The sequence below is a fragment of the Triticum dicoccoides genome, chromosome 3A (assembly GCF_002162155.2).
Source record: "Triticum dicoccoides isolate Atlit2015 ecotype Zavitan chromosome 3A, WEW_v2.0, whole genome shotgun sequence".
NCBI classification, from domain to species: Eukaryota; Viridiplantae; Streptophyta; class Magnoliopsida; order Poales; family Poaceae; genus Triticum; species Triticum dicoccoides.
Genome location: NC_041384.1, coordinates 532,712,893 through 532,735,792, shown reverse-complemented (window position 1 = coordinate 532,735,792; position 22,900 = coordinate 532,712,893). Strand labels below are relative to the sequence as shown.

General features: G+C 43.0%; 2 protein-coding genes across 2 annotated transcripts; one reads left to right on the top strand and one right to left on the bottom strand.

Annotated features, from left to right (window-relative positions):
• The first annotated feature begins 3,697 nt into the window (after positions 1–3,697).
• Positions 3,698–6,373, top strand: LOC119269021 (OPA3-like protein). Its single transcript, XM_037550766.1, has 4 exons — positions 3,698–3,939; positions 4,846–4,980; positions 5,183–5,269; positions 5,922–6,373. Exons 1-4 carry the CDS (start codon positions 3,811–3,813, stop codon positions 6,108–6,110), a joined length of 540 nt encoding a protein of 179 aa, XP_037406663.1. The 5' UTR covers positions 3,698–3,810; the 3' UTR covers positions 6,111–6,373.
• Positions 6,374–6,573: 200 nt separating this feature from the next.
• LOC119269020 (reticulon-4-interacting protein 1, mitochondrial-like) lies at positions 6,574–10,976 on the bottom strand. Its single transcript, XM_037550765.1, has 7 exons — positions 10,588–10,976; positions 9,946–10,173; positions 9,492–9,565; positions 8,734–8,893; positions 7,796–7,915; positions 7,605–7,713; positions 6,574–6,989 (listed from the first exon to the last, which is right to left on the bottom strand). The coding sequence occupies exons 1-7, from the start codon at positions 10,804–10,806 to the stop codon at positions 6,808–6,810; spliced, it is 1,092 nt and encodes a 363-aa protein (XP_037406662.1). The 5' UTR covers positions 10,807–10,976; the 3' UTR covers positions 6,574–6,807.
• Positions 10,977–22,900: the final 11,924 nt, after the last annotated feature.

Sequence of the window (22,900 nt, the reverse complement as noted above, 5' to 3'; positions counted from 1 at the left end):
CCCTTTTACTTTCTCATTTGTCAATACCTTTCTTGTGCTATGGTTTCCTATAACAAACAAATGCTCAAATTGATAAGAATGCTCAAAGTAATGCAAATGTGGCTTAAGAAAACAATAAATTTTCTTACATATTGGTCAATGGTGACACCGCTAGGAGGAACATGCTTCACTTGGTCCAAGTAACCTGACCCGGTACATCTCTTGAATATACTCAGGATTATATGAATATATATGGTATAAGTACGAGTGAAAAGCAATGGAAGACGTATCCATGTATAAGTATGGGATAAGGAGATTTGCTAAGTTGTGAAGGTTGGTTTAGGCTAAAGATTTGCTTTCCTTTGTCATTGGAGACTTGAAATCTAACTCAATTTCAGCCCGACTTCGAAACCAGGGCTTGACGCATATACAAGGATCCATAGGCCTAAGCAAAAACTCTACATGCCCAACCTCTCTCGAAGAGGCAGGAGCACACTAACAACACATATCGAGTATGGAGCTCTAGTTGCTAGGGTTTTTTTTAGCTCTTTTAGCCATCAAAGGCTCTTTTAATTTGTTTATAGATAATAAGAGATCGACCAAGGTAGGAAATAGGGTTGTTACCCACCTCCGCCGTCTTACCAATCGTTGTGTGATTCATCAGCAAGATCTTTCTATCACCCCACATCCATGTTTCCGACTAAGTATACACCCATACAAATGGTACGTGAATTTCCTTTTCTTTTGCGGGGAATGGTAAATGAATTTCATACATCCACATGCATTGTGTCGTATTTCTATTAAAAGGTACACTAAGTGTATGTGTGTTAGATAACCATTTCTCTAGCTTATGTATAGGTCAACCATGTGCAACCATATGCATCAATTGGGCCTCATAAGAGGTGGATACCAACTTTAAAAAATGTGATGGATGCCTCAGAGAGAAAGGGGGGATATGGGGGTTCTAGATGTTTGGATTTGGCAAAAAAATGACTTGTGGTTTTATTATGTTTGACCAAAGCGATGACATGTACAAGTCGCATGTTGCCGGCGTGTGCACCATCCCCTTCTTTCCCGGGGAGTTCACCGTCTCCTCCTCCGACACATGCAACGTTCCCTACTCAGACGTGTGCATCATCCCCTCCTCTAGTGTGTGCATTGTCTCTTCGAGATTCCTGGAACGTCTGAGCACTATTTGCGCCTTGTCCCAAAATTCTCGTGCCATTACATCCATTTGTTTCAGATCCAACATGATAAACCGATTCTCTGACTCAATGTGTTCAGTTGTCGCCCGATTCTCGGAGCCTAGGCGCCTCCATCTCTTCCTGACACCGTTTACACTCTTGCATCGTATCTCATCTCGCCCTCTTCTCTTGGTTCTTCTTCTCCTTCATCTGTGGTTTTTCTTGCTTCTTCTTCTCGGCGTACTCGGTTCTTATCTTCCCCGACTCATCGACATTTTTTCCATTGCCTCCATCTCTCCTCTCTCTTGAGCTTTTCCTTTCCTCTCTTCCTCTCGTCGAGTCGACCCATGCTAGACACCAGAGTGGGACTTCTAGGCACCTTTTCTTTTGCCTCTCCATCACCATCATCTTCACCATTGTCCATTTCCGGAGAAGTATTGTTGCACTTCTCAGATTTTGGATTGCCGCCGTCATACCTCGACTTCCACTTCTCGTGGCCTTCCAAAAAACCCAACAATGTAGGAGGCCAAACGATTTTCCCTTTTACTTTCTCATTTGTCAATACCTTTCTTGTGCTATGGTTTCCTATAACAAACAAATGCTAAAATTGATAAGAATGCTCAAAGTAATGCAAATGTGGCTTAAGAAAACAATAAATTTTCTTACATATTGGTCAATGGTGACACCGCTAGGAGGAACATGCTTCACTTGGTCCAAGTAACCTGACCCGGCACATCTCTTGAATTCCAAATGTCATCTTGGGGGGGGGGGGCACATCTCTTGAATCATACCCCATCGGTTTTTGAGAGATTTGAGGCTACACTTTATTCTCCACCCAAGATGACATTTGGAATGCTCCTCGATGTGCTTGCAATACTTTGTGCTCATTTGATCTTTTCCGGTGACCGCATTGAGAGAGATATTTTCCAATCCCCTGGCAAGCACAATATCCTCATTTGAGGTGAAGTTTGCTTCCTGATTTTCTTTCTTCTTCGATGAGCCAGAAGATTCGAATTGATCAAATTCGGTATCTTGTCTGGACACATCCATTTGCTCAAAATGCGACAATGATGCGCCCTCAAGTTTGAAATCATTTGTCCCGTCAGAATCACCAATCACTCTCGAGGAATGCTTCTTTATTGACCGTTGATCTCCCAAAATCACATAATCATCTCTAAATTACAAATATTGCACATTTGCCAATACTTTTCCACGGTCACCTTGCATTCAATCAAACAAAAGAATGTACTTCCTCCGTCCGAAAATACTTGTCATCAAAATGGACAAAAATGGATGTATCTACAACTAAAATACATCTAGATACATCTCCTTTTATTCATTTTGATGACAAGTATTTCCGGGCGGAGGGAGTATAAGGCAAAGGATGTCTTTTTTTACCTCATCATCGTTTCTGGTTTGGCGTAGGAGTGGGGAGGTGCCCTAGTTTTTTCCCGCTGCGGAACAAAGCGAGGAAGGGCAACGGCTCGACCCTTCCTCGTCTTCTTCTTCGATCCCTTTGGTACCGGCAGGGGGAGGCCGCCGCATGCACACGGTGACATAGGATTTGCCACCTCTGTGACCGGTAGTGAGGGCGAGGTGCCGCCCTAGGCGGGGCGGCCGACCGTCGGAGGCGTAACCACCGTCGAAGTCGTGGGATCTAACTCCAAAATGATGGAAGTTGGACGCGAGGGTCGAGGCAACGCCCATGGCATCGTCGGCAAAGACTGGGGATGGCAGGAAGCGGTCAAAGGCGACCCTACGACAAGGAAGGTAGGCTGCGGCATGAGCGGGAAGAGCAGCTGAAGGGGAAAATATCACGTCAAACCGTTTTGGGACAGGGTGAGCTCCAAACATCCTCGCCCTACCACCAAATATGATGGCTCGTGGGCCCGATTTGGAGCCCCTCCAAAACTATAGCGATCAATGGCGGCCTTTCCGGACGAGACTTGCCTGCTCCCCCAGCGTGCGCCCATCCGTGCTCTCGCATACGTGGCATAATTTGATTGGAACAAAATAAGGCCCGGCCCTACCCCTTAAAATCAGAGAGGAAGATGATTAGATTAGAAAGAAAAAGAAGAAAAAAAACAGCTGTAGGATGAAGTGGGAGCACGGATGGGAGCATGGGGAGGGAACAGGCAAGCCGGATCCAGCCTTTCCGTCCAAGACCGTCATAATGGCCGTTACTATGGCGATCGGGCCGTTTATGTGGATTTATTTTGTGCTATCTTAAAAGATGAATAAATTATATGTTTATCCTGAAGTGAAGATCAAGCCTCCAATGATACGACCAAAGAGGAGAAGTGAAGATCGAGCCTCCAATGATACGACCAAAGAGGACGCATATGTACGTGAGTGTCGTTATAATAGTATACTGGGATTCTGCTCCGTACGCTCTATGGAAGCAGAGCCAAACTTGGGCAATAAGCTTATTGAATTGTTCACGGACACGGGTAAACTAGCGACCAACTTGGCCAATAAGCCCACAACTGCCCGTCCTTCCTCAAGAGTCCCCTCTCCTTCCTCTCCAAGAAAAGTAGAGCCAAACCAAACCAGCAACAAACTCCGCCACGCCGCCTGCGCCCCCACACCCACGCCGCCTCCCTCTCTCCCCTTCGCGAGCACCGGCGGAGGACCGCGGAGCGCGACGATGGTGCTGCCACTGATGAAGCTCGGCTTGCTCGCGTTCCGGACGCTGAGCAAGCCCGTCGCCAATAAACTCAAGCGCAACGCCGGCATCCACCCCAGGTTCCGCGGGTTCATCATCGACGTCGCGCAGGTGACGTTCCGTCAGTTCATCCCCCATATTACCTCGCCCGTGCCTCTGATCCTGGTGTCTGCAAGTTGGGGGGGCGCCTGCACTTCTTGATCGCTTCTGTCCAGTACGGTCTGGAGGACCGGAGCGGATCTTCCTTCCGTGTTTCTTTGCTCTGTATCTCTCTTGACGATCTCAAGCGGGGGAAGTGCATGACAAAATGCTTATTAGAAAAGGCGTGAGGACCTGCCTCTGTTTTTACTGGCTAATTCTGACTTGGTGACAGCATTGGTCTGATATGTCGCAGAATCGAATCGATTTCATGCTTGGGCGTGTGGGATAATTGGCGATTTAGGTACCCTGTTCTTTAATGTGGACACATGGTAGTTCTTTGAGATTCTGAATGCTGATGTTACACAAAAGGAATATCTAAGCGATGACAATTTACAGTGATTCCTTACAGTCTTACAGATCAGTTTAGAATGATCATGGAACCCTCTGTGAACAACATACGTCAATGATCACCATCAAAATGTCACGTTACTTCTTGCTGACAGTGAAAGGACCTATGTAGTACTCCTATATGCTATTGATGTGGATAGAGTGTATGTGTCGTCATGTGAAGTATTGTTGATGATGATGTTCAATTCTTGTGGAACGCTTCAAAGAATTTCTCGGTTGAGATTTACTCATACAAGAACTGAATAACAATTTTGCCATGTCCTCTTCGGTTTGCAGTTTATTGATCTGTTCAAAGAATTATAAATTTGGATGCACTCTGTTTCTCTTGCATAGAGTACAGTAAACAATATATATATATATATATATATATATATATATATATATATATATATATATATATATATATATATAATACATTGTGTGAGTGTGATTACTGTATTGACAAGATGTATGCCCCACTATGTTCAGGCAAACCATCGTTTAGCAACAAACATGCAGAGGCGGCTTATTGGACGTGCGACTGACATTCACATCCGGCCCCTGAATGAAGAGAAAGCTATTCAAGCTGCTACAGATCTTCTTGGTGAACTGTTCATTTTCTCGGTAAGTACTCTGGACCGAAATGGACTGTTGAGTTATTAACAATTTTCTGTAATGCATATGGAAGAACTAAAAACCCAACAAGTCCAAGAATCTGGTTTCTGTTATCACTAACTGTCCTAGATCTTCAGACCCCTAGAAATACTTGATGATTGTATGATGGCAGATGATTACAACTGACATGGACTCCCACGTAATTTCTCAGGTTGCTTGTGGTGCAATAATCTTTGAGGTTCATAGAAGTGGCAAGTCAGAAGCCAGAAAAGAAGAGGCCCGTAAGAAGGCACTGGAGGTAAGATGATTGGTTCATTGTCCGATCGGTTGTGGTCGTGTTTTGTTTTTATTTGCACCACTGTCTGGTACTCGTTGACTCAAATGCTTTTCACTTTTATTCCCTCCATTCCTAAATATAAGACTTTTTAGAGATTCTAATACGGACTACATACGAAGCAAAATGAGTGAATCTACACTCTAACATACGTCTATACATTCGTATGTAGTCCGTATTGAAATCTCTAAAAAGGCTTATATTTAGAAACGGGGGGAATAAAATTTGGTTGTTTGCATCGCGTGATGCAGAGGCTGGGGTAGTCCTCTTTTCGGGAAAAAAGATGACAGTTTTCACGCTTCCATATTTATTGATGCAGAGGCCGGGGGATAGCCTCCTTTTTGAAAAAAAAACACTTCCATATTTATAATGGAAAACATGAGATTTCTAGGATATATCACGATCAAGTACACGACAGAAAGTGCCAGTAATCTGTGTTGTGGACTCTACTGTCAAGAATTCAGATTTCTCTCGGTTATGAACAGCTATTTTTATCCTACATATCAAGAGACAAAACAAATCGCTGACAGTTTATTTGGGACATGCCCTACATACAATCTTGTCAACAGTTGTGCGGAGATGATCGACTCTTTTTTCATGTTTATAAAAATGGCAGGAAATAAAGGAGAAGATGGAGGAGCTCGAGAGAGAAAAGCAGATGATGAAGCTGAGGGTGGCCGAGGTGGAGCGGGTGACGAGGGTAGGGGGAGGGTGGCCGTGGGTTCTTCCAAGGGCCTTCACTTCGGGCGCAGCCCAGCCAGAGCCAGAGCCAGAGCAAGCAGCTCAGCAGCCCACGGCTGCTTAGCTGCCGATGGCAGATGCAGATCGCCTCCGTAGGCAGTTCCTTAAATGATTCCATTCCATCGCGTTGGAAAACCAGCGCTGAGATTTGTGTAGCGCGTGTTGTGAATAGTTTGTCCCGAGAGGTTTGGTCTGAATTGGAGCTGTCGATGGAGGATGATATATTCCTTTCTTTCTTTTGTTGACATCAGAGGATGATATGTTCCTGGTAGTAACGAGGTGCCTGGAATTGTAGTTACTTCGTATTCAGACTTAAGAGTTATACTAATATTAGAGAGTAATCAAGTTAACAGCTCAAGTGGTAATTCCTTTTGGCATGAAAGTGATTTTTAAGGACTCTGGTATTGGAATATTAGCAGAACAAACACGGAACAGACATTGAGAAATTTTGTCAGGAAGCGAAGAGTATTAACCACGAACGGTCTCATCCACAAACGTATTCTGGCAGGAGAAAATGCACCTGAAAATAACAATGACTGGGATCCACTGAAATAAGTCTCTTCGTATTGCATATCATTATTTACTGCATTTACACTAAACCCCGACAAAATAACCCTGTAGTACTACCTAGAGAACGAGCAAATTTATAGCTTCAAAGCCGCACGACTTTTCTTTGGGAGAAAGACAAAAAATAAACATCATGGTACAATTAAGAAGGAACGTCGGTCCTTCCGTGATCGTCGGACGAACCCCTGCTAACACTAGTCGAACTCTAGAACCACCTTGCCAGGCACCAGTCTTTTCTCCTTGGCCTCATGAGCTTCTCTTACTTGGCTGATAGGAAAAGTCTTCTCCACAGGTATCTGTAGTTTTCCAGCTCCGGACAGCCTCTGGATCTCATGGAGACCGTCAGGATCAGCTCTCATGTATGTCCACCAGTACTCTGAAATTATATTAGATTGGATGGGAACAGCATTTGTTAAGAACAACATCTTGCACAGATAATGGAATACTCCATCCATCCAGAAAACCTATCGGAGAAATGGATGTATCTAGAAGTATTTTAGTTCTAGATACATCCATTTTTATCCATTTCCGGACGGAGGGGGTATATGCTACTTCCTCCGTCCGGAAAAGCTTGTCTCTCAAATGAATGTATCTAGCATCAAGTTAGTGCTAGATACATCCATTTGAGGGACAAGTTTGGGACAAGCTTTTTCGGACAGAGGGAGTACCTAGATAGCTAGGGAAAGCATTTTATAAAACTAAAACCACCAAATCCTAGTGGTGTTTGTAATTCAACTAAAGAATGCACTTTGTATTGCTTGCTTCTTTTTCTTATTTGTTGCTAAAACAGCATTTTCTTGGACAGTTACTGACCAAGTTCTAGATGGCAGCAATCAGCTTGTGATTGGAATTGTGGGCCTCGACAGATTATAAACAGTTACCACATAATCTATAGTGATTAAATAGGATCCCTCAGACTCAGATATAATAACAAGTTCCAAAACGAATTATACTATTGGATCAAAATATACAGGCCAACGGAGCTCTTTACCTATTCCATGAGAACAACGATACTGCATCTGTTTCTTCAATAAAGTAGCAGTAGCAGCAGGAAGTCCCACATATAATCCATATCTATCTGCTAGTGAAGCTGCTTCTCCCTAATTCATGTAAAAGGGAAGACAATAAGGAAAGGAGAAATAAAAGAAACACACGGAAAGATTAAACGTGCAGATTGATTACCTGAAGGGTCATATAATGTCCGCCTCTTCTCAGAAGATTAATGCCAACTCTTTCAGTTTCAGCTATTCCTATTGTATCTAACACGGCATCAAACTTTCCTGTAACCGTCGATTCAGTATCCTGTAGTGTACAATGTAAAACATAAACATCATGGACGAAATGCTATTCAAGGCTAGGAATTTCTTGAGAAGAGAATCAGAACATATGAGAGGGTAGCGCCTTAACTATTTCACCAAACTGCAGAAAAGATTATTTACCCCTGACACAAAGTTCTTTCATGCTTTCTCAGATATGGAGAATAACTAACAATTTCAGAATGTTATGTTATATGTATACATCAGATCACACAGACACATGGAGTTGCACAACAGCTCAAGCTCACATTCAGAACTACTGGCACCAAGAGCATGGTCGATAAATCTAAAAATACTGCCGTACTGCAGTTTTGCAAGGAAAGAAATAGTAGTAACACCAGACCTAAGTAAAGCCACTCTGTACGTATCAGACACATCCTGCTAAACTGCATAAGTAATTTTGCTGCTTCATAGCATCGAAAAGAATTGGGAGATTCAGCAAAATACATGAAAGGGGATAATAATACACAACAGCTAGCAGTTTCTTGTACTCAGCATCACAGAGCAAAGTGGAGTTGAAAAAGTGATGATTCTAGGTTCCCCTTTTTTCATTTATGCATGAACTTACCAGCTCATATAGCAATAAAACTAGAGTGATAGATAAAAGCGACAGAAATGAAATGTGCTGTCCTAGTACCATATTATTACATAACTATCCCACTATATGCATTCTTATTCTGCTAAAAGAATGATAATTATACAGTGAAATATCGACACAAACCAGGGACATACATGACTATGCTATGTTGTTGAGGTCAAAATATTGGAAGGTCAAGAGACTTCTGACTTCTGAAGGATTTTTACCTCTCTGGCGTAATCAATAGCCTTTTCAGCACCGGCTGCCAAAACTTGCTCGATACTTTGGGCTCCACAGGTAGCTGAAACACTACATCCTGCAGCTACCGCAAGCTGAACAGCAGAAAGCCCAACTGCTCCTCCTCCACCAAGCACAAGTAATCTTTGTCTAAAATAAAAATTGATTGCGCCAGTTCATAAGAATGGAAAAATAAACTTTAATATGATGGCATTTAATCAGGATTGTTGGCCTAGCTAACAGATTGGCTTTCAGAACAATCAAAAGGGAAGTGCAGCGTTCCAGGCTTCCTGCAGAGTTGCCAAGTATTACCTCCGTCGCAAATTACTTGTCTCAGATTTGTCTAGACTCTAGATACAGATGTATCTAATACTAAAACGTGCCAAAACTATACTAAAACAAATCTAGGACAAGTAATTTGGGACGGAGGGAGTACACGGTAGAAGCTGAGAGAAACTGTAGCGCAAAATATAACAAATATTCCTAAAACTTCACATAAATTAACTTTTGACAGTAACATGCTTCTGGTTGGCTGCTGAATACGCAAATGGGAGGAGGACAAATATAATTGCCAAAGAAAATTCAGCATAATTCAGAAATCATCTATTGCATACCTACCTAGATCATGAGCATAGCAGTAAATAGTGGTCATATTAACAATATTCAGTAAATCAACCAATGTGCGACCAATTCACAAGAAACAGCAACAAAGGCAACTTGTCAAACTGTGGTGTGCAATATAACATACCCTTTAGAAATTCCAGCAGTACCATATAAAGCACGCCACGCAGTCAACGCAGCAAACGGAATTGCACTGGCCTCCTGTAATATAAACAAAAATTAGCTCTCGCTGCTCGTAAGGAGCCTTTTTTTCAAGCAGGTAACCAAACTAAACACCATGTCTTCAGTCATCAACTAACTTAAGAAAAAATAAAATTCTTCTCTCCATCACCAAATGTAAAAAAATAACAGACCCTTTGCTGAATATGTAAAAAATAACTATCAAATGTGCACCCTTGAAACTGATTAAAAATTATATCTTGTATATATTAGAGGCTGAAACAGGGTATATGTCCAAAACTAGATCAAATCATTATAGTAAAACTATTGAATAATCTAGGTGGACAAACTGAAAGTAATCCTGAATTGGACTTTTGAAGAAATAGTAGAATGCAAAGGGTAGGATTTCAGTGAGCTCCTACCACATGAGTGAGCGTAGATGGTTTAGAAGTAAGCTCATCCTGTGAAAGAACTGCATAATCAGCACATGTCCCTCTAATCGCTGTTGGATGCAAGGCACCAAACACTTCTTGCCCAATATAGAATGACGACACAGAAGTCCCTGTAGCTGCAACTTCACCACTGATGTCCCGGCCAATGATGAGAGGTAGGAGTGGCTCGAATATGCAACGGCCATAGCCAGACCGCATCTGCCGATAAACAATACATTTACCAAGTAAACATTCCACAATTAGCAATGGAATGATATAATCTTAAAGCAGATCCATTTATTCTGAGAACAGAACAGTACATCTCATATTCTGATAACACCCATCATGTGTCATCTGGGACCAAAAATGTATTAACTCTAATGTTTATTATAGCAGTCTTTCATTGAAATGGCGGTAATCCTCACACTATTCAGTAGCAAGCGTCGCAACAAATTAGTGAGTGGCCAATAAATTCCTACAATGCGATCGGTTCAGATAAAACAGGCGCCCGACGACCCAAGCTAATCCTAATTCCCAGCATGTCATCAGAAACGAAAGAGAAAGTGACTGTTTTCACCAGACAGTTCAGTCCCAAGGTGGGGAGGGGGTGTCCAAAATGGGGGGAGTGCTCACTCGCAGGTCGAGGGGGTTGATGGAGACGGCGCGCGCGCGCACGAGCACCTCCCCGGGCTTCAGATCGGGCGCGGGCACCCCCTGCCTCACCTGCAGCACCTCCGGCCCGCCGAACCGCGGCACCACCACCTCGCGGCCGCTCTTCCCCGCCGCCGCCGTCGACAAGGGCCGCGCTCCCGGGATCCGGCGGCGAGCCCTGGCCACCGCCCTCCACCACATCGCGGCGAGGTCACAGCGAGGGGGCGGGGGATCCCAGGCCTCGTGACCTAGTGACGGATGCGGAGGCGGCCTGCTGGTGAGAGGCGACAATGGCGACACCCCTGCTCGGTTGGGCGACCGGAGGAGGAGACGGGGGGAGGCGGGGAGAGAGGGTTAAGAATAATCGAGCCTCGTGAGACTCACATGTGGGGACAGGGGAAGGGAGGCTTTACGTGTCCTCACGCGGGCAGACGTGGCTCGAGGGGAATTCGAGCTCGCGGCGACGGTGGACGCACGGGCGAGGTGGGTGCGATGTGTCCGGCTCCCAGCCAGGGGTCGCGGCGTCGGAGGATGGAGAGATCTCGTCCGTCCGTTGGACTTCACTCTTTGTACGGCTCTAGACTCGTGCTACGGTGATCTTCCATTAATTCAGCAGGTTATACACATAAGGTGTTAGATTTTGGAGCAAAAGAGTCTAGATGATACTCCTATACTTTTCTAAAGGAACAAAAAGAGTCTAGGTGATACATATTCACTTCTTTTGCAGAAAAGGGCTCAAGGCCAGGTACTTTATTCATTTCATCATTTGGTTGCCATCAACAAACTTCAGTCGGGTTTTACGTTCGATTTGGTGGGTACCGAGGGGGTCGAAGGGGATTGAGGGGATTAAATCCCTTTACAGGTCAAAATCACCCTCGATTCTCTCCAATCTCCTATGATCTCCTTGCAGCTAAAATCCCCTTCATTTTTTCATTGCATATCTTTTCTAAATGCAATGTAATTTTTCTAGAAAAAGAAGACACCTCTTCCTTCTGTCGACTAGGAGGCCCTTTCTCTACTTTTATCGATAGGTCGTTACCTCCACGTGCTAGGCACACCCAATCAACCACCAAAATATCTACCATTTAGGACGCTTGTCCCACTTAGCATGAATAGACGTGATTGCACGGTAATCCAAGGGCCAGAGACGACCAGGGAGACCAGACTGCCCAATTTCAATGTTCTAAGAAAATGAAAGACATATTTTAAGCACTATGGGCCCATAATACCGAAAAGCTGCTAGATATTGTTATATCAAAAGTGATGACAATGTTTCTCTTACGCAAATTAAAGGGACCGTCAAGAAAAAAGGATATTGTGGTCACTACAACACATAAGGACCTCCAAAAAGGAAAGGAAAAAGTAATTTATTCATTTTGCATCGGTCGACTTCGCCTCAAAGATGAACCCCTATCGATGCAAGGCTATGAATAAGGTGCATGGGATCACTCTCGATGATCACATGACCCTACTAGGGTACCATATCAGCCCGAGAGTGAGGGCCTTCTAGGACTCCCACATAGAGCTTGCAGACTTTTGAAAGGATGTCGAAGAGAGGCAACCATGTTGACAAGAAATATCCACCTAGGTCATGCAAGACAAGTGACCGGTAGCATACATTCATGTTGACAATGACAGAGTTGTAGTCTTTGGTGGAGAATACACTCAACTAAGCTTTAGAGGAGGAAAGGAGGAGATATGGACCCACCAAGAAGGGGCAACAAGGCTGTTGGCAAGGCGAAACATGACAAATCTAAAAGGGCAATTTATTCAATGGGGAGGGTGCCCATATGGAGATGAACGACAACTACACCACATGATAAGACAAGTTATTCAAAGGCAAAGCTAGTATATATACTAGTAAACAAAGGTTGGAACCCCTCCCAAGGTGACAATGACTAGCCAAATAAGCAAGGAACTGGGTGAACGGAGGTGGTGCTAGAAGTTGGAGCCTCGTGGAAGTCACACGATCTTGCTGATCTCAGAGTGATGTTGGGTGGTGTGTTTTGCGAATGGGAGACTCCAAACATGAAATTAATATGAACATACCGTTATTCCATGTAGAATCAAAGAAATTTGCCATAATTTGTCCACACAAGATTCACTTGTGATTAAGTTGTGGTCAATGACCATGGTGTTAGGCGCCATAACATCGCACTCAAATGGTCTCCCTTGTTTGTGTCATACGCATAGATGTCATAAGAAAGTTGAGCAAGCAATCTCGCTAATGCATGATATATTATAGATCAAGGAGAAACAAGAGATTGATGACCCACAAGTATAGGGGATCTATCGTAGCCTTTTCGATAAGTAAGAGTGTCGAACCCAATGAGGAGCAGAAGGAAATGATAAGTGGTTTTCAGCAAGGTATTCTCTGCAAGCACTGAAATTGTCAGTAACAGATAGTTTCAGTGATAAGGTAATTGGTAACGAGCAACAAGTAATAAAAGTAAACAAGGTGCAGCAAGATGGCCCAATCCTTTTTGTAGCAAAGGACAAGCCTAGACAAACTCTTATATGAAGGAAAGCGCTCCCGAGGACACATGAGAATTATCGTCAAGCTAGTTTTCATCACGCTCATATGATTCGCGTTCGGTACTTTGATAATTTGATATGTGGGTGGACCGGTGCTTGGGTGCTGCCCTTACTTGGACAAGTATCCCACTTATGGTTAACCCCTATTGCAAGCATCCACAACTACAACAGAAGTATTAAGGTAAACCTAACCATAGCATGAAACATATGGATCCAAATCAGCCCCTTACGAATCAACGCATAAACTAGGGTTTAAGCTTCTGTCACTCTAGCAACCCATCATCTACTTATTACTTCCCAATGCCTCCCTCTAGGCCCAAACAATGGTGAAGTGTCATGTAGTCGACGTTCACATGACACCATTAGAGGGATGACAACATACATCTCATCAAAATATTGAACGAATACCAAATTCACATGACTACTAATAGCAAGACTTCTCCCATGTCCTCAGGAACAAACGTAACTACTCACAAATCATATTCATGTTCATAATCAGAGGGGTATTAATATGCATAATGGATCTGAAGATATGATCTTCCACCAAGTAAACCAACTAGCATCAACTACAAGGAGTAATCAACACTACTAGCAACCCATAGGTACCAATCTGAGGTTTGGATACAAAGATTGGATACAAGAGATGAACTAGGGTTTGAGATGAGATGGTGCTGGTGAAGATGTTGATGGAGATTGGCCCCCTCCCGATGAGAGGAGCGTTGGTGATGACGATGTCGATGATTTCCCCCTCCCGGAGGGAAGTGTCCCTGGAAGAACAGCTCCGCCAGAGCCCTAGATTGGTTCCGCCAAGGTTCCGCCTCGTGGCGGCGGAGTTTCATCTCGAAAGCTTGCTTATGATTTTTTTCTCGGACAAAAGACTTCATATAGCAGAAGATGGGCACCGAAGGGCCACCAGGGGGCCCACGAGGCAGGGGGGCGCGCCCAGGGGGTAGGGCACGCCCCCACCCTCGTGGCCAGGGTGTGGGCCCCCTCTGGTATTTTCTTCGCTCAGTATTTTTTATTACTTCCAAAAATAACTTCCGTGGAGTTTCAGGACTTTTGGAGTTGTGCAGAATAGGTCTCTAACATTTGCTCATTTTCTAGCCTAGAATTCTAGCTGCCGGCATTCTCCCTCTTTATGTAAACCTTGTAAAATAAGAGAGAATAGGCATAAGTATTATAACATAATGTGTAATAACATCCCATAATGCAATAAATATCGATATAAAAGCATGATGCAAAATGGACGTATCAACTCCCCCAAGCTTAGACCTCGCTTGTCCTCAAGCGAAAGCCGAAATCGAAAAATATGTCCACATGTTTATAGATAGAGGTGTCGATAAAAATAAAATACAGGCATGAGGGCATCATGATCATTCTTAGAACAACAACTTATATAATTATTGTCATATGATCTCTTATGCTAAAGTAACAATTCAATCACAATTTCAAGTATGAATCATAAACTTCATTGAAAACTAACAAACTCTAATCTCAGTCATTGAAGCAATTGCAATTTATCATAACATAGGAAAGAGTCAATATAAGAGCTTTTCAGCAAGTCCACATACTCAACTATCATTTAGTCTTTCACAATTGCTAACACTCACACAATATTTATGGTTATGGAGTTTTAATCGGACACAGAGAAAGATAGGGGCTTATAGTTTTGCCTCCCAACATTTTACCTCAAGGGTAATGTCAACAATAATAGTTCATGAAAACTCACATCCAATTAGCTATAAATATATGGATCTTTCCAACACATTGTGCTTGCCAAAGGATAAAATGTAAAAAGGAAAGGTGAAATATCACCATGACTCTTGCATAAGGTAGAAGATAAAAGTAAAAGATAGGCCCTTCGTAGAGGAAAGCAGAGGTTGTCATGCGCTTTCAGGGTTGGATGCACAAAATCTTAATGCGAAAGAATGTCACTTTATATTGCCACTTGTGATATGGACCTTTATTATGCAGTCCATCGCTTTTATTTCTTCCACATCACAAGATCGTATAAAGCTTATTTTCTCCCACACTAATAAGTCATACATATTTAGAGAGCAATTTTTATTGCTTGCACCAATGATAACTTACTTGAAGGATCTTACTCAATCCATAGGTAGATATGGTGGACTCTCATGGCAAAACTGGTTTTAAGGGTATTTGGAAGCACAAGTAGTATTTCTACTTGGTGCAAAGAATTGGCTAGCATGAGAGGGAAAGGCAAGATCAACATGTTGGATGATCCATGACAATATAATTTATCTCAGATGTAAGAAAACATAACCCATTACGTTGTCTTCCTTGTCCAACGCCAACTATTTAGCATGTCATATTTTAATGAGTGCTCACAATCATAAAAGATGTCCAAGATAGTGTATTTATATGTGAAGACCTCTCTTTCTTTATTACTTCCTATTAATTGCAACGATGACCAAAACTATATTTGTCAACTCTCAACAACTTTTATTCATCATACTCTTTATATGTGAGCTCACTACTCTCCATAAGATCCCTATGATCTCTTTATTTCTTCTCTTTTATTTTATTCCCTCAAGATCATAGCAAGATAATCAAGCTCTTGACTCAACACTAATCTTTATTATATAGCTCACGGACTCGATTACATAGAGGGATCATAAAGCAAAACTCACAACTAGATCATACTAAAACTTTATTCTACTAGATCAAGATATAACCAAAAGGATCAAACTAAGAAAAACGGTAAAGATAAAAGATGTGATGGTGATACGATACCGGGGCATTCCCCCAAGCTTGGCAGTTGCCAAGGGGAGTGCCCATACCCATGTGTTTATGTCTCCTTTGCTGGTGAAGAAGATGATGGTTTTGTTGATGATGTAGGCTTGTCGTCCATCTTCCATGGCATAGGCTCACCATCATAGAAGGATGATCGAGTCTCCGGGATCCTCAAATCTGCAGCCAAACTCATCCTCTCAAATCTATATTCATACTCACAGTTTTGGTTTTGCAGGTCATAGATCTGGGCTTGGAGGCGCTCGATTTTCTCGTGAAGCTTGAAGATGGCCTCCACAATGTTCTTGGCTTCTAGCTTGGTGGTATTGGTGTACTCCATGATCATTAGGTGGTTGGTGTCGAGTCCACGTTCCACCATCTCCCGGCACATGAAAACTTGTTGCTCCATTGCTTCGAGTCTTGCCTCCACGCTTCTGGTCTTCTTTGGTCCCTCAGCATCGCGGATGTGCAGTGATGTCTACTACACAACCTTCTTCTTGTAGACGCTGTTGGGCCTCCAAGTGCAGAGGTTTGTAGGACAGTAGCAAATTTCCCTCAAGTGCATGACCTAAGGTTTATCAATCCGTAGGAGGCATAGGATGAAGATGGTCTCTCTCAAGCAACCCTGCAACCAAATAACAAAGAGTCTCTTGTGTCCCCAACACACCCAATACAATGGTAAATTGTATAGGTGCACTAGTTCGGCGAAGAGATGGTGATACAAGTGGTATATGGATAGTAGATAAAGGTTTTTGTAATCTAAAAATATAAAAACAGCAAGGTAACTAATGATAAAAGTGAGCGTAAACGGTATTGCAATGCGTTGAAACAAGGCCTAGGGTTCATATATACTTTCACTAGTGCAAGTCCTCTCAACAACAATAACATAATTGGATCACATAACTATCCCTCAACATGCAACAAAGAGTCACTCCAAAGTCACTAATAGCGGAGAACAAACGAAGAGATTATGGTAGGGTACGAAACCACCTCAAAGTTATTCTTTCCAATCAATCCATTGGGCTATTCCTATAAGTGTCACAAACAATCCTAGAGTTCGTACTAGAATAACACCTTAAGACACAAATCAACCAAAACCCTAATGTCACCTAGATACTCCCATGTCACCTCAAGTATCCGTGAGTATGATTATACGATATGCATCACACAATCTCAGATTCATCTATTCGAACCAACAAAAGTACTTGAAAGAGTGCCCCAAAATTTCTACTGGAGAGTCAAGACGAAAACGTGTGCCAACCCCTATGCATAGGTTCATGGGCGGAACCCGCAAGTTGATCACCAAAACATACATCAAGTGGATCAATAGAATACCCCATTGTCACCACAGGTATCCCACGCAAGACATACATCAAGTGTTCTCAAATCCTTAAAGACTCAATCCGATAAGATAACTTCAAAGGGAAAACTCAATTCATTACAAGAGAGTAGAGGGGGAGAAACATCATAAGATCCAACTATAATAGCAAAGCTCGCGATACATCAAGATCGTATCACCTCAAGAACACGAGAGAGAGAGAGAGATCAAACACATAGCTACTGGTACATACCCTCAGCCCCGAGGGAGAACTACTCCCTCCTCGTCATGGAGAGCACCGGGATGATGAAGATGGCCACCAGAGAGGGATTTCCCCCTCTGGCAGGGTGCCGGAACAGGTCTAGATTGGTTTTCGGTGGCTACAAAGACTTCTAGCGGCGGAACTCCCGATCTATTCTGTTCCCCGATCGTTTTAGGGTATATGGAGATATATAGGAGGAAGAGGTACGTTTGGGGAGCCACGAGGGGCCCACGAGGGTGGAGGGCGCGCCCTAGGGGGGTGGGTGCGCCCCTACCTCGTGGCTTCCTCCTTGATTTCTTGACGTGGAATCCAAGTCTCCCGGGTTGCTTTCCTTCCAAAAATAACTTCTCCAGAAGGTTTCATTCCGTTTCGACTCTGTTTGATATTCCTTTTCTTCGAAACACTGAAACAAGGGAAAAAACAGGAACTGGCACTGGGCTCTGGGTCAATAGGTTAGTCCCAAAAGTAATATAAAAGTGGATAATAAAGCCCAATAATGTGCAAAACAGAAGATAATATAGCATGGAGCAATCAAAAATTATAGATATGTTGGAGACGTATCATGCAGCAACCCCTCACGCATCTCAATGGTTTGAGGGTGTTGCAGCACCTCCGCGAGGTAGGGGTTGATGACCTTCTTGAAGAACTTGTCCTTGGGGGCACTTGGAGACGCCATGGCGACCTAGATATGTCAGAAAAAACAGCTCAAAACAAAGACATGAGATATTTGCGTGATACGGTGGTCAAAACCTTCGGGAGATTATATAATGAATTTTACCGACCAAAATACGTATTGTGCAAGAAAATGGAGTCCGGAGAGCGCACGAGGTGCCCACGAGGCAGGGGGCGTGCCCAGGGGGTAGGGCGCTCCCTCCACCCTCGTGGAAGCCTCGTGTCCTTCCCGAACTACTTCTTATTTTTCTATTTTCTTATATATTCCAAAACGGAGAAATATTGCCATTAGAACTGTTTTGGAGTCGGTTTACTTACCGTACCACGTACCTATTCCTTTTCGGAGTCTGAAACGTTCCGGAAAGTGTCCCTTATGTATTCCTCCAGGGTTACAGTTTCAATAACATTAGTTTCAACATTTATAGGATTACCTGAGATATAATGTTTGATTCTTTGGCCATTCACCACCCTCGGATTTGTGCCTTCGAAGTTGTTGATTTTTATGGCACCGGAACGATAGAACTCCTCAATAACGTAAGGACCTTCCCATTTAGAGAGAAGTTTGCCTGCAAAAAATCTTAAACAAGAGTTGTATAGCAATACATAATCACCTACATTAAACCCACGCTTTTGTATCCTTTTGTCATGCCATCTTTTAACTTTTTCTTTGAACAGCTTGGCATTTTCATAGGCTTGGGTTCTCCATTCATCAAGTGAGCTAATGTCAAATAGCCTCTTCTCACCGGCAAGTTTGAAATCATAGTTGAGCTCTTTAATGGCCCAATATGCCTTATGTTCTAGTTCAAGAGGTAAGTGACATGCTTTACCATAAACCATTTTATACGGAGACATACCCATAGGATTTTTATATGCAGTTCTATAGGCCCATAATGCATCATCAAGTTTCTTGGACCAATTCTTCCTGGATCTGTTAATAGTCTTTTGCAAAATTAATTTGAGCTCTCTATTACTCAATTCTACTTGACTACTAGACTGTGGGTGATAAGGAGATGCAATTCTATGATTAACATCATACTTAGCAAGCATTTTACGAAAATCACCATGAATAAAATGTGAACCACCATCAGTCATTAAATATCTAGGGACTCCAAACCTCGGAAAAATAACTTCTTTAAGCATCTTAATAGAGGTGTTATGATCAGCACTACTAGTTGGAATAGCTTCTACCCACTTAGTAACGTAATCAACAGCAACTAAAATATGTGTATACCCATTAGAGGAAGAAAAAGGTCCCATATAATCAAAGCCCCAAACGTCAAATAGTTCAATAACAAGTGAATAATTCATAGGCATTTCTTGACGTCTACTAATATTACCAATTCTTTGACATTCATCACAAGATAAGACAAACTTACGAGCATCCTTGAAGTGAGTAGGCCAATAAAAACCGGATTGCAATACCTTATGTGCAGTTCTATCTCCAGCATGGTGTCCTCCATAGGCTTCGGAGTGACACTTGCGTAGGATCTGTTCCTGTTCATGCTTAGGTACACAACGTCTAATAACACCATTTACTCCTTCTTTATAAAGATGTGGGTCATCCCAGAAGTAATGCCTTAAATCGTAGAAGAACTTTTTCTTCTGCTGGTATGTGAAACTAGGTGGTATAAACTTAGCAACAATATAATTAGCATAATCAACATACCATGGAGCAGTACGAGAAGCATTTATGACATTTAATTGTTCATCAGGAAAGCTATCATCAATAGGTAGTGGGTCATCAAGAACATTCTCTAACCTAGACAAATTGTCTGCAACGGGGTTCTCAGCTCCCTTTCTATCAATAATATGCAAATCAAATTCTTGTAGCAAGAGAACCCATCTAATAAGTCTAGGTTTAGCATCTTTCTTTTCCATAAGGTATTTAATAGCAGCATGATCAGTGTGAATAGTTACTTTAGAATCAACAATATAAGGTCTGAACTTATCACAAGCAAAAACAACTGCTAAAAATTCTTTTTCAGTGGTAGCATAATTTCTCTGGGCATTTGATAACCCACAAGTATAGGGGATCGCAACAGTTTTTGAGGGTACAGTATTCGACCCAAATTTATTGATTCGCCACAAGGGGAGCCAAAGAATATTCTCAAGTATTAGCAGCTGAGTTGTCAATTCAACCACACCTGGAAACTTAATATCTGCAGCAAAGTATTTAGTAGCAAAGTAATATGATAGTAGTGGTTGAGGGAGTCCTGGATTAGGGGGTCCTCGGACAACCGGACTATATACTTTGGCCGGACCGTTGGACTATGAAGATACAAGATTGAAGACTTCGTCCCGTGTCCAGATGGGACTCTCCTTTGCGTGGAAGGCAAGCTTGGCAATTCAGATATGTAGATCTCCTCCCTTGTAACCGACTCTGTGTAACCCTAGCCCCCTCCGTGTCTATATAAACCGGAGGATTTCGTCTGTAGGATAACAAGAATCATAATCATAGGCTAGCTTCTAGGGTTTAGCCTCTTCAATCTCATGGTAGATCAACTCTTGTAATACTCATATCATCAAGATCAATCAAGCAGGAAGTAGGGTATTACCTCCATCGAGAGGGCCCAAACCTGGGTAAACATTGTGTCCCCCGCCTCCTGTTACCTGTAACGCCCTCGATGCGGCTATATCTCCTATGTGTCGAAGCACGACTTAGAGGCATAACCGCATTGAAAGCAATGTCACAAGTAAGGTAATCTTCACAACAACCCATGTATATAGATAAAAGGGGAAAAGGTACATAGTTGGCTTACACTCGCCACGTCACACAAATACATGAATAACATTACAATCATCCAATACACTCATGGTTCGACTACGGTACCAAAATAAAGATCAACCCCCAGATGCGACACGGTCCCCGATCGCCCCAACTGGGCACCACTACTGATCATCTGGGAAAGACACATAGTAAAGGCGAGAGTCTTCATCGAACTCCCACTTGAGCTCAAGCGCATCATCTGGAGCGGTATCATCGATCCCTGCATCTGGTTTGGAAGTAAACTGTGAGTCATGGGGACTCAGCAATCTCGCACCCTCGCGATCAAGACTATTTAAGCTTATAGGTAAGGCAAGGTATGATGTTGAGCTGCAGCAAGCGACTAGCATATATGGTGGCTAACCTATTCACAAAAGAGAGCGAGAAGAGAAGGCAAAGCACGGACAAACAACTATGATCAAGAAGTGATCCTAGAACAACCTACGTCAAGCATTACTCCAACACCGTGTTCACTTCCCGGACTCCGCCGAGAAGAGACCATCACGGTTACATACATGGTTGATTCATTTTAATTAAGTTAAGTTTCATGTTATCTACAACTGGACATTAACAAATTCCCATCTGCCCATAACCGCGGGCACGGAAAGTTCAAATCCCTACAGGGGAGTCCCAACTTAGCCTATCACAAGCTCTCATGGTCAACGAAGGATATTCCTTCTCCCAAGACATTCTGATCAGACTCGGCATCCCGGTTACAAGACATCCTCGACAATGGTAAAACAAGTCCAGCAACACCGCCCGAATGTGCCGACAAATCCCGATAGGAGCTGCACATATCTCGTTATCAGGGCACACTCAGATTGTCCAAACTTCCGGTAGGCTAGCCCAGAGTTGCCCCTGGTGGCCACCGGCTGCTGACGAGGTGGACCAACACTCAGAGGAGCACTGGCCCGGGGGGTTTAAATAAAGATGACCCTTGGGCTCCGGAAACCCAAGGGAAAAAACAGGCTAGGTGGCAAATGGTAAAACCAAGGTTGGGCATTGTTGGAGGAGTTTTATTCAAGGCTAACTGTCAAGGGGTTCCCATTATAACCCAACCGCATAAGGAACGCAAAATCCGGGAACATAACGCCGATATGACGGAAATTAGGGCGGCAAGAGTGGAACAAAACACTAGGCAAAAGGCCGAGCCTTCCACCCTTTACCAAGTATATAGATGCATTAAGATAACAAGGTAATAAGGTGATATCCCAACAATAAACAATGTTCCAACAAGGAACGATCTCCAATCTTCACCTACAACTAGCAACGCTATAAGAGGGGCTGAGCAAAGCGGTAACATAGCCAATCAACGGTTTGCTAGGACATGGTGGGTTAGAGGGTTGACATGGCAAATTGGGAGGCATGATAAGCAAGTGGTAGGTATCGTAGCATAGGCATAGCAAAAGAGCGAGCATCTAGCAAGCAAAGATAGAAGTGATTTCGAGGGTATGATCATCTTGCCTGCAAAATTGTCAGAGTTGACTTGATCCTCATAAGCGAACTCAACAGGCTCCTCGTTCACGAACTCGTCTCCCGGCTCTACTCAAACAAGAACAACAAGCAAACGGAACACAATCAACCACGTGCAATGGTCAAACAACATGATGCAAACATGGTATGCTATGCGGGATGCGATATGTGATGCATAGACAAGATTTGACAAGGAATGATTGAACCTGGCCTCAACTTGGAAATACAAGAGTTCTACTGGAAAAGTGAGGTGATTTCGGTTGAAATCGATATAAAGATCACCGGAATCGGATGCACGGTTTGGAAATGGCAAGCAAAACAAATATGTCACCGGTCTGCGATAATCAGCAAGTGACCAACTAAATGCATCAAGATAAATATGCTACAGCACTCAAACATGACAACAAAATACATGGCAGGGATCCACTCATGATGCTTGACAAAAGATGAACACTGAGCTACGGCTAATTCATCCATTAACAGGTTCAAACAAGCATGGCAAAAATGCAAATGATAACAG

Bases quoted from the DNA above. Each gene is read 5' to 3' on its own strand.
- LOC119269021 (XM_037550766.1), top strand. From the start codon at position 3,811: ATGGTGCTGCCACTGATGAAGCTCGGCTTGCTCGCGTTCCGGACGCTG. The intron at 3,940-4,845 runs GTGACGTTCCGT...CACTATGTTCAG, and splicing joins TCATCATCGACGTCGCGCAG to GCAAACCATCGTTTAGCAAC. The intron at 4,981-5,182 runs GTAAGTACTCTG...GTAATTTCTCAG, and splicing joins GTGAACTGTTCATTTTCTCG to GTTGCTTGTGGTGCAATAAT.
- LOC119269020 (XM_037550765.1), bottom strand. From the start codon at position 10,806: ATGTGGTGGAGGGCGGTGGCCAGGGCTCGCCGCCGGATCCCGGGAGCG. The intron at 8,894-9,491 runs GTATGTTATATT...TTTTTATTTTAG, and splicing joins ACTGCTGGAATTTCTAAAGG to ACAAAGATTACTTGTGCTTG. The intron at 7,714-7,795 runs GTAATCAATCTG...TACATGAATTAG, and splicing joins GACATTATATGACCCTTCAG to GGAGAAGCAGCTTCACTAGC.